This window comes from Diuraphis noxia, unplaced genomic scaffold, assembly GCF_037042655.1.
Source record: "Diuraphis noxia isolate RWA-SAM2 unplaced genomic scaffold, SU_Dnox_SAM2 contig0003, whole genome shotgun sequence".
Lineage (NCBI taxonomy): Eukaryota > Metazoa > Arthropoda > Insecta > Hemiptera > Aphididae > Diuraphis > Diuraphis noxia.
Window position 1 is genome coordinate 20,733,491 of NW_028301713.1, and position 12,631 is coordinate 20,746,121.

Consider the following 12,631-nt stretch of genomic DNA (forward strand, 5'->3'; position numbering starts at 1 on the left):
TTTACGTTAAAAACAATGTCGGTAAATTTATCAATATATTGGTAAAAATGGTAAAATTGCTAAATCTTAGAGACATCGTTATCAATTTGTATTATTATATATGATTGTGATTCTATTGTTGTGTACTATAATTGTCAAATTTAACAATATACAGAACTAAAAATGTATGTATTCTGTATCAGAGCATACTATTGAATATTTAGGTATTAGTATAATTAATTCCTTTTGCGGTTTACCTACTTTGTTAATTTAATATGATAAAAGCAAAACAAACATGATTATTTTATAACAAAACATTTTCTTTACAGCTGAGTTATACAATAGTTACAACATTATATAAGTATGGAAAAATAATAGTCAAGTTAAGATTATGTTGATGAGAAAGATCTCTTTACAAATCGGGAAACACATTTTTGATAGAAATTGATTAGAATGGTCACACAACATTTTTTTTGGTAAAAAAATTGGTATAATGTATGTACAATTTTCTACCCGGTAAGAATTTACCACACACATCTCTATTAATAGTGCTTTTAAATTACAAATTTAAACTTTCGGTTGTTTCAATTACTCTATGCCTCTATACAACTTTTACTCACAATACGGCTTCTGAAGTTGAAACAGAATCAAATGAATTAATAGTAACAGAATCTGTCTTAAAAATGACACACGCCCTTTTGAACAAAAAATAAGTAGATAGTTATCGACAAATTCCTAACAAAGTAACAACATATCAAATTCAAAGCCTAAACCTTAACATTTTTACTAAAATTGTAAATATTCTTTATCAAAAGCTTCTATTTTATTATACATTCCACATATATGTATTATAATACAATAATTAATATTCCACATGATGATATGCGTAATTATCAATTAACCATTATTTTTGTTTTTATGACGTTATGTCAATATATCATAATTATTCATTATATTGTACTTTACACGGTATAGTAATTATATACATTATACATTATGTGCACATATTTACATTACCTATATATATTTGCAAGTATAGAATTCCATTCTTCGTGCGCCTACGCCCATGACCGAGTTCGAAATTATAGTAATAAATGACGTGACGATTATACGATATTATGATTATATTTAGAACGATTATACGAACGAGATACGTATAATATAATTTAATGTCAGATATTGTAATGCACTATGTACCTATATATACGAATATAAGATATAAAATTATTATTGTTTTTGTAAGCACGCGCATGGGTACGACTAATTAGAGTTTCAAAAGGTCGACTGAATGATATACCTACCGCGATAATTAATAATAATGAACGATAATGATAAAACATTATGTATATTAGTGCGACAGAGGTGGTAAGAGGGCTATATTATATAAGAAGTCTTCTAGTAAACGATATCACATCGATGACTGCGGACGGCAGGAATCGTGCAGCGCAACCTATAAACTCATCGTCGTAATATACCGCGGTACCGTATACACGATATATATGGTAACGTACCGCGCATACCGTATACCGGAGACATAACATTATGGTAACATTGTCGAACGTCTACCACCGCCGCCGAAACGATAGCACAGCCTTGGCCGCGATGTGTCGGGCGGTCGTCGCCGTGGCCTGTTGTTTATCGCTGGCGGCCGGCCCGTGGACGCCGGTGGACGGCATAAGGGTGTTGGCCGTGGAAACGATAGCGGGCAAGAGCCACTGGAACTTTATGCGGGCCGTGCTCCGGGCGCTCACCGACGCCGGGCACACCGTCACCGTGTTCACGCCGTTCCTGGACGGCGACCGGGACAACTACACGGAGGTGGACACGTCCGCGGCGTTCCGCATGAAGCTGGACGTGGACCTGTCCGAGGTGCTGGACAAGTTCGTCGAGCCGGCGTCCATACTGCCGCTGATCGTCACCATCAGCCGGTCGCTGTGCGACGCCATATTCGAGGACGATCGCATGAAAGACGCGATGCGGCCGCGGGCCGACCGCGGTGGTTACGACGTGGTCATCGTCGAACCTATGGGCTCGGAGTGCGTCTCGCACGCGGCCACCGTGCTGGGACTGCCGCTGGTGTTCGTCGTCCCGTCGCCGATGATCAGCTACTACGAGGGCCAGTTTCTGGGACACGTGCCGAACCCGGCCGTCGTGTCCCACGTGATGGCCGACCACGCGGTGCCCCGTACGTTCGTCCAGCGCTTTCGCAACGCCGTCCTGTTGGCGTACAGCGTGTTCGCCGTCCGGTACAAGGAGTGGTCGTTGAAGCGGGCAGACGCGCCAAAACCGTACGACACTGTGGCGCCAGTCCGCCCGTCCGCGGTGTTCGTCAACAGCCACTACGCCACCGAAGCCTCCAGGCCTGTACCGCCAAACTTCGTGCACGTCGGCGGACTGCATTTGGATAAGCCAAAAAGCTTGCCAACCGTACGTGAAACTGCACATATAATATTGATAATAAATACATTTTATGCATTTGCGTGTTTTAAATAAAAAAGCGTTCGGGATGAAGAGCTATATATATGTAGAACCGGAAATGCACTGGACGGTGATGTGTTTAGTCCTTTTTTGTGCGTGTTAGAAGTGTTAGTAATGTGCCCAAGTAGGTATACCTTAGATTTGAATGATCGGAATTTTTACCTCTATTGATCAAAATCGACCGAAACACGACGAGTCGGCAAAAATATTTTATACATTAAAACCTCTCAATAACGGGCCCTCTATTAAACGGATTCCTCCTTGTAACGGAAAATGTCAACATTCCTGGTGCAAATTATATATGCAACTTCTTCCTCTCTATGACGAAAAAATGTTTGGTCTCAACTCTCAAGCGATTCCGTTAAACAGAGAGGTTTTGCTCTGTATATGAAATCTAATGAAAATACATATTATATAGGATCGTCAATTTAAAATCCAATAATTCAGTAAATGAAATTAAAACTCAACTCGCCTTAATTTAATCGGTTTTGATTTTAGATCAGCTCGTGTTTAAAAAGATCAAACAATTTTGTTGAAAAAACGCATGTCGCATGTTACATTCGATGCATTTTGATTTTCAAATTCATTGGACAAAAATATTTCGTACTATACACATAATATAGATCTTAATATAATATTAACAAAAAATAAAACAGGCTGCAAAATGGGGCTTGTTTGGCCCTAGTTAAAGCCACGATAAAGCGCATTGCAAACGCCGTGGCGAGAGACTTAAACAATCGAAGTTTTATTGCGGATTTAAGTAAGCCGTAGAGTACAGGGTGCGGCACGGAGATCTGAAAAACAAAATGACTTGTTCCAATAAATAGTATAAAAATATATTTTATAAATATAATTCATAGACACTTGCTATATTTTTAATTTTTATAATACTGAAAATGTAAAACATAACATTAATTTCAAAAATTATAAATTTTAGGTGATTAAAAATTTTCATATAAAATATTTAAAAAAATTTAAATTTTTTGAAATACCAACGTTTTTAACATAAACTAGATTGTAGTTTACTTAACGAGAATATATTGATATTTAAAAAAATTGTAAAGAATGAGCCATTTGACTAAGTAAACTTCTTTACCATATTTTTTTTTAAAATAAAATTTACAAATTGGCTATATTGAATTTTTTGGAAATTGTTTTTATCAATTTTTAAGTTTATTATTGCTAGTATCAAAAGTAAAAAATTGAAAAATTTGTACCAAAAATATAGCTCAAATTACTTCTTATCTCATTTATCAGATATCCGTAGTATATTATACATCCAATGGTCCATGTCGCCGTGGGTTTCCCTAATAAATAAAAATAAAAATGAATAAAAATATTATTACTGTTTAGTATTTAATACTATTTATCACCTATATATTATATATAGGTACGCATTTTCGGCGCAAGTGAATTAAATCAATCTACGATTTAAATTGTATTATATCTATCATGCAAGAGGATTGGAAAGTATTCTATTGGATTCCATAAATCAAAAATAAATAAGGTTCAGAAAAAAAAATTTGTTGACAAACAATTTGTACTTTTATAGTAGTTCTCGTATAAATATTGAATATTACCTATATTATACTATAAAAAGGTCCTATAGTAAACAGTACGTTGTAGATATTTTAGTAATGATTTTTTTTTTTAATATTATTATTAAGAGGATGTCAGCGCACTATTTGTTTTCTCTGTCTGGCTCACTCGTAACATAGACAAAACGCATATACGCAGAATCATTTTTTCTATATGTTGAAGTAATTTTAGAGTAAAACCTCCCATTACAAAGAAGATAGAAAATAATATTTTTGAGGAAATGACATATCGATTTGTCTAAATATTGTCTCTAAATAATTTAAACATTATTTAAATGTACAGTTTTTTTGTTTATTTTGAAAGTCGAATACAAAGTCAAATATCAATAAAATATAAAATCAATATGTCATTTCCTCAAAAATATTATCCTTTATCTTTTTTGTAATGGAAAGTTTTACTCTAAAATTACTTAAAGACATAGAAAAAATGATTCTTCGTAAATGCGTTTTGTGTATGTTACGCGTGGGTCAGAGAGAGAAAACAAATAGTGCGCTGACATCCTCTTAATCATCAACCCGGAAACTATATATGGCCATTAAATGTTTGTAGGGGAACGGTTGTTTTGGATAATGTATAATGTATATGTGTGCAAGTATTTTGTTGCTATAAAAATTTCGGTTGATCATCTATCCACATGGGTGGCTCGAAGGGGGAGGGGCTAAGGACCGAGGTCCCTTTCCAAGCCCAAACTTAAAAGAAATGTTCATTGAAAAAAAATTACAAACAAAAAAATCATATTATAATATCGACTATTATACGACACGCAAAAGTATGTAGATAGAGCCATATAGGAGCGTGACGTAATATTATACGATGTACCAGTTATCTGTATTATGAAGAACCTATAAAAAAAATATTCTACCATCATATTATTATTTTTTACTTATATATATATATTATGTTCAAAACATGAAAATTACGTAGCACACATTTCTGTACGGACTATATACGAGAATACTAAAAATATGTTTTCGTGATAAGAATTGTCATAATATTATTCTATAAAATATAATCTTTTTGTTATAAAGTTTTGTGAAATTTTAACTTGGCCTCTGGAGCCACGGTGCTCGACCAGAATTTTGTTACTAAAAATCCTGGTCGGTCACCCATCCAGGAGCTAGCAACGCCGGCGGGTTTAATTGATTTAATAATTAAAATATTTCACAATTTTACAATATATTATTTAAACCACCATCAATCATATAACACATTTTATAAAATAATCAAACATTTATTAGTATAATTTAATGCACCACAACACCTAAATTATGATTGTTGATAACTATAATTGCAATACGTTCTTTATTATACATTATATCATTATTGTTATCACTTTTTACTCACATTTTTTTTCAGGATATTTTAAAATTCATTGACGAGTCACCCAATGGGGTGATTTACTTTACTTTTGGTTCAGTGGTGAAAATGTCTACGATGCCGGATTACATTCAAAAATCATTTAAAGAAGCACTGGCTCAAGTACCTCAAAGAGTTTTATGGAAATATGAAGGTCAAATGGATGACATACCACCAAACGTGATGATACAAAAATGGTTTCCTCAACGTGACATACTTTGTACGATTTTCCGATCAACACTCATATGGTTATAATAATATTGATGAGAACTGTAAAAGCGTTATTCTATTATTTTCCTGATATAGTGCACCCCAAAGTTAAATTGTTCATCAGCCACGGAGGTATATCCGGAGTTTATGAAACCGTGGACGCTGGCGTACCGGTTCTTGGATTTCCGTTGTTTTATGATCAACACAGAAATATTGCAAATTTGGTTGATGCTGGAATGGCGATTTCTATGGAACTGTTATCGGTGTCCACAGACATGGTTTTAAATTCTATTTTGGAACTCATTAACGACGAAAAGTAAATAATTTAAATATTATTATGATATATATTATAATCAGAAATTGTCGGATCACTTTTTCACCAATACCTACATTATAAATTATAATAATAGCATAAAAGCTGGACACCAACAATAACTTTCAAACTTATAACGAATTGAATTGAACACAAAAAAATATCATAATCTAACTCGTTAGAAAAAAAAACCTAACTAGTTAGTTGTTATTATTATTACTTATTTTTTTTCATTCCAAAATTCTAAAATCTCAAAAACTGTTTGATAAACGTGACATCATGGCTATTTGGCTAGTTAGATAACTGTTATTTACATTTGAACAAAAAAGTATTTTAATCCATAAAAAAAATTAACTTCTCTTCTAATCTAACTCAAGTTACTATTTTCAACAAACTGTTAACTAAGTTAGAAATTCGGATATCTAATATTTCTGCAACACTTGGTTAGTTTTTGTTTTATTAAAGTAAACTTTAACTAGTTGATAAAAAAGACTAACATTCCCAGCTTTGCCTATATATTATATTCCTAATTTGTGATATTGTATTAATATTATATGTATTGATCTATAACGCAGCATACTTACGTATAATTTTCTAGATACTCGATAAATGCTAAAATCACTTCTGAACGATTTAAGGACCGGCCACTGTCACCAGAAAAATTAATAGTTTACTGGACGGAGTATATACACCGTCACAATGGAGCGCCACACTTGAAATCACAAGCTCTTAATCTAACGTGGTATCAGTACTTTCTCTTGGACGTGATTGCTGCTATATTAATTTTAACTTTAATAATTTCATTCGTATGCTATACCATTATTAAAATTATTTATAAGTACGGTCTGAAACATTTATACAATTCCAAACCAAAATCTGAGAAATTGTCTTAGCCTTTTATTAATTTTACGTCCACGCGTTTACTTGGAACCACACAAAAAAGTTGAATATTTATACATCTACTGAAATTTATCGTGTAGTGTTATAAACTATTGATGAAAAGAATATTATGAATTTAAAAAATGCAATTTACTATAATATTGTTAAATGTATAACGCACAAACTATCATAAACTTATTTTAACATTACCTAAATACATTTTATTTGAAAAAAAGTTATATAAAGCATTATAATTATTAAAATATTGTAATATACGGCCTTTGCTCAATAAATTGTTTTGGATTTTGATTGATAATATACCTAATGCTAATATAATAATATCGATTTCATTATTAATAACATCGATAATAATTCCATTATATTCATTACTAAGTTATTTATAAATAAAAGTAACTTGGATTTGTTTAAAATCAATTCGTAATTTATTTTTTGTCAATATACATATCGAAACCTTGTTTTAAAATGTCACTCCCCAGCTATGAAAGCTGAATGGTTTATACATTTCAAAAACTAAATAACTTCTAAATTTTCAATATAATAAATGTTGTCAAAATGTGAACTATTAATAGTTATAAAAAAAAAAAACGTGCATATGTATTTATTTTCTAACTTCTATTATTCACCTTATGCCTTGAACCTTGAACTAAATTTCCAAACTTTTTGACCCAAAGAATAAAACATAATTGACTTAATAGAATTAAAAACCAAATAAAACAGAAAATTTCAAATGTCTATAAAAAAATACATCTTAAAAAAGTTTTAATTATTTTGAAAATGTATACAAATATAAATGAAAGCCATGTGATACTTACAACAAAACATTAACAATTGAGCACATTGGCATCATCAGCCTCAAATACACCGAACCACACAAGATACTTAAAATCCTGTTTCACTATCCACCTGCAAGCATTTAAAGATGATACATTAATAATACAGCTGCAATCAGTACATTTTAATAATAATAAATTTGTAAAATTTAAAACAAAATGACGTAATGTATATATACCTACAACCTACCTATATGTTTTTTTCTTGTTTAACTTTTGATCAAATGTAAGCTAAAAACCTTTGTTGTTGTAGTGTAAATAAGCTTTAAAAAAAAATTCTATTTAGATAATTATACATTTTATTTTTATAAGGATTTTAATCTTTTATTGCCAGTTACATTTGAGTTATAAAAAATTAAGTTTAATTTATTTATCCGAGACATGTTAAAACTCTGATCTATTACCATAATCAACGATAAATCTTCAGAGTTTTAGGTCGAAATTAAAGTGGAATTACATTCAGCAGCATGGTGATCAGAAATGAATTTAATAGAATTATATTTTGTAATACTAACGCAGTAACGTTGAATTTCTTTCCTGTAAAATTACGTTGAAGCCTGTTATTAAAAGTAAAATAAATCTGCTATTATAAATAATATATAAAAAGTAAATAATAGATTACCCTTTATCAATATCCTTCAAGTATCAATATGATCACATTCCTTTGGTATATTAATGTTGAGGCCCAATTTCTTATGATGATTTTTCAAATTGGGCCCAGAGATATTCGAGAACTAACTCTACGTTGAGCTATAAAATAATATCCAATTGAATATAACCAGATTCATTATGTAACCGACCGTCAGTCATTCTTAGTATATTCAATATAATATTATAAGTATAACTAAGTATAAAATATAAGCAGTGTTCGGAATGTACACTAAAAAAATGAATTCGTGCATGTTCAGTTCTTAAAAAAGGAATAGTTTATCGGCAGTTTATATAAAAAGCCAATTACATATAGGACAACCGAAAAAAAAACACAATTTAGACTTTAGAGTATATATATTTTCTAAAGTATCTAAACTATATGTATTTATTTATTAAATAGTAAATAAATTGAGCGCCTTAAAAATCGCTTAAAATAATTAAAAGTATAAACGTCGTGAACGTTTTATTTCAAAAAAAAAAAAGTGGCGTTCGCGTATCGTTGACTTACTATGAACATAAATGTGTTCGTCAACGATGAAGTTTTTTTTCTAAACACTGAAACATGGTAATTTTAACGACATTAAATTATTTCAATGAAAATATACTCTAGAAATTATTAAGTACTAACGAATAATATTAATAGAAATTACAACAATAGAACTTACTAAAATTGTTGTTCTTGGTTAACTAATAGGAAATTTCATTTAAATTTTAACTTAAAACAACTGTAAAAATAAAAACCGTGTATAGTTGTTAAATTTTGTTGTTGCAGAATTAAGTATTGACTACTTACGTGAAACCTTGTTTTAATTTTCAATTCCAAACTATGAGAAGATGAATATCCTATAAATTTTAAACATCAAAATAATTTATATAAATTTTCAATATCCAGCGTGACTGTATTGAAGCAAAGCCAAGTAAAAAAAAGCAAAGCGGGCACGACCCTATGGTACACCACACAATCCAGAATTTGCCCATTGAATGTGTGTAAATTTGTCCATTTTCTTTAGTCAGTTTTTGATTAGGCCATGCATGATGTGCATTTTATAAATTAATAATGAAGACCTTTTTACAAAATAAATTAAGTAACATTTGTAATGAAAAGTTATTTAATAATTTAGTTACAAACGGATATGATTTTTTGTATAGAAATAATTTCAAACAATATAAACTAATAATTGAGATAGAATTAATTTTAAATTTAATTTAACATCTTTATGAGGCCTAAGTCTTGTAAATTACTAGTTTTTTGTTTTAAACTTGGTAATTTTTTACACGGATTTCGACGAAGAGTTTTTGTTGGGACGATAAATATCTTTAAATTTGAATTATTTACAGTTTTGATATAATACCTAAATGTATGTAAAATTACATATTTGAGTGTTTTTACTCAAAGGATAAAATTGTATTGATAAAAGTATATAACATAATAAATGGAACATTTCAAATATCTATAACATATCTTTAAAAGGTCCGGAATATTTTGAAAATTTAATCAAACATAGAAAAAGCCAATATAATCTTTCAGTGAAAATTTCATGTATCCGAAATAATTTGTTAAGAGTTAACACCTATGGCAAAAATAATATTTTCTTTCCTTGGTATTCCGACACTTGAAAACTATACTGAGAATTAATTTCTAAGCATTATATTGACAAACGAAAAACACACATTACAGTGAAACAATATATTGTTTCAATCAGAATTTAATGTAACTAAAAAAGTTAAAAACGGAAAATTTTCGAGAAGAACATAGTATGGACAAGTTAATCGAGTGATTGCAAACCAAGTGTAAAACAGTCGGAAGGAATTATCAAGAAACGAAACATTATAAGACTTTCACACAAATGAGCATCCATATATATTTATATTCGAAAAGATTTGTATGTCATTCAACGGCTTTGACGCCACCGAATAATCGGATTCGGGTGCGGACCGAAGGCATTGATGGACCGTAATAGCTGCACACCAAGCGGGCGCCCATCGGACGTGCGCTGGGCGGAACTCGAAAGTCACTGGATCTATGCCATCTGCAAACTAGGTCCGTCGTACCAGTACAGCCGACCACTTCGTCAGAACATAATTCCGAAGAATTTTTACGAATATACAATCTTTTATTGAATTTACAAAATGAATGCACAAAGTGGTAAAGTAGGAATAATTGACAAATAAAAATATTTAAAAAAAGTTCAAATGGATAATTGTTTGAGAAACAAAATATGGGGAAGTTATTCGAGTAATTGTAAAATATATTATATATTAAAGAAGGTAAAATTGAAAATATGGGAAAAATCAAAAAACACCATCAATATGAATATGCGTGACATAGGTATTATGAATGTTTGAATCCTATTATCCAAGTCCTAAAACTAAAACGCTGTAATAATGTCGAAGATAATCAGAAAATAAATAGTTAGAGTGGGCTGATATTTTCTATAGCTGCGGTGAAAAACGTTTAAAAGAAAAATCAACAGAAAGTGTCCAATAATATAATCTAACACAGAAATATCAAATTAAGTATTAACACCGGGAGATTATGTAAAAAGTCCTACAGAAATAAATCCACGAGAGTATGGATAATACTTGTACTATAATACATTTTTTACTCACATGGCCGTTCCGGTGTGCTGTAGAGCTTCGAATGAAGACTGTCATTGTTTGGTTGTGTACGCAAATTTCGTTGCCGTTGGTAGAATCGAGCATAGGTTGCTCCTTGTAGAGTTAAGAGAGTTTCGGTGAACTATTTGAACTCAGAGTGGAATGAAACTTTACTGTTTGGCTGTGTCTTATTACTGTCTTGTGTTCGCATGATCCCTGCAGTTGTTAGTGGATGTTGTTCATTGTTCAGCTGCGAGTGTACTGATGTATTTTGTGATACGCACTTGTATTTAAAGGCATGGTGATTGCGTCGATGCGTCGAGCAGGTGCCGCCCATAGTCGTCTGTGATTTGGCGTTGCGCGGTGTAGGTACCGCCCATAGTTGTCTGCCATTGGGTGTTGCGCTCAGTTTAACCTGACGTCACGGACGCTGCGTGTTGCCGTACGGTGTTGTGGTTACGTGTTGCTACGCCCTTAGTTTTTGATTAGGCCATGCATGATGTGCTTTTTATGCACCATCTGTTTTTATAAATTAATAATGAAGACCTTTTTACAAAATAAATTAAGTAACATTTGTAATTAAAAGTTATTTAATAATTTAGTTAACAAACGGATATGTTTATTTGTATAGAAATAATTTCAAACAATGTAAACAAATTATTGAGATAGAATAAATTTATTGTTAGTTTAATTGAACTTTTTCCTGATATCACATCTTCATTAGGCTTAAGTCTTGTAAATTACTAGTTTTTTGTTTTTAACTTGGTTTTAATATCGTTTAAATTTGAACTATTTACATTCTCACCCTCAACTCCGCAAACATTCCAGGTAATCCACCGAGAAGATTAAAGAGACGCTGGTGTCGTGATTTAGTTAGTTAAATTTGTTTCTTACTTCAATAATCAAATAATATCGAGAAAAAAACACATACTTAAGTATGTAAAATGTACATAATCAAAAATAACCTTAAATATCATGTCGAGTGTTACTGCTGGGTTGCTACTCACCTCACGCACTCGATAACCATTGTATAATTTCAGCTTATATGCTTATTGTAAATATTATTACAGATTGTGGCTGTCATCAAGCACGTATCCAGGATCAATTTCGTGGGGGTGGGGGGGGGGGTGTAAAATATTTTAAGCCCGTCTTCGACAATATTGCGATAACATATTACAAATATATAACTACTTTAATAATTTTTAGTAGGGGGGGGGGTGAACCCCTAAATCCCCACTGTATATGGGCCTGACTGTCATATAGTAAGCGGGCTATAAGCGAATTTACGAATATAAGAATATAATTTTCTCACCGCTTTGTGTTGTTTGATATTCCTTTCTCTTGCAACGCAAAATTCTCCTTTACTTACCGCTCTCCTTACGTAGGTATAAATTCATACCATTTTCACACTTAAGACATTATAGGGCATTAGGGCATTTTCATTATTTGCCACGACATTTTTGCCAATTAAGAAACTTGTGGTTGATTCTTCACTACTAATAATTAAATAAAAATCTTTTGCCAACATAAATTGAGTGTATAAAATATAAATTGTGGTGTCGCGAAATAAATGACGTACTGAGCTGTTAAGCCCATTCTTTTACAAAAGGTCGAAGTATTATTATCTGTGTATAAGACTATAAAGATAAAATGTTAACCGAAGAAAAACTTTAAAAAAAAGTACTGACCTTCTTATGACATATTTAACCATCTAATC

General features: G+C 31.5%; 1 protein-coding gene across 1 annotated transcript; it reads left to right on the forward strand.

Annotated features, from left to right (window-relative positions):
- Positions 1–1,375: 1,375 nt before the first annotated feature.
- Positions 1,376–7,085, forward strand: LOC107163744 (UDP-glucosyltransferase 2-like). The gene is made up of 4 exons (XM_015511302.2): positions 1,376–2,406; positions 5,413–5,632; positions 5,719–5,938; positions 6,534–7,085. Exons 1-4 carry the CDS (start codon positions 1,522–1,524, stop codon positions 6,826–6,828), a joined length of 1,620 nt encoding a protein of 539 aa, XP_015366788.2. The 5' UTR covers positions 1,376–1,521; the 3' UTR covers positions 6,829–7,085.
- The last annotated feature ends 5,546 nt before the right edge of the window (positions 7,086–12,631 follow it).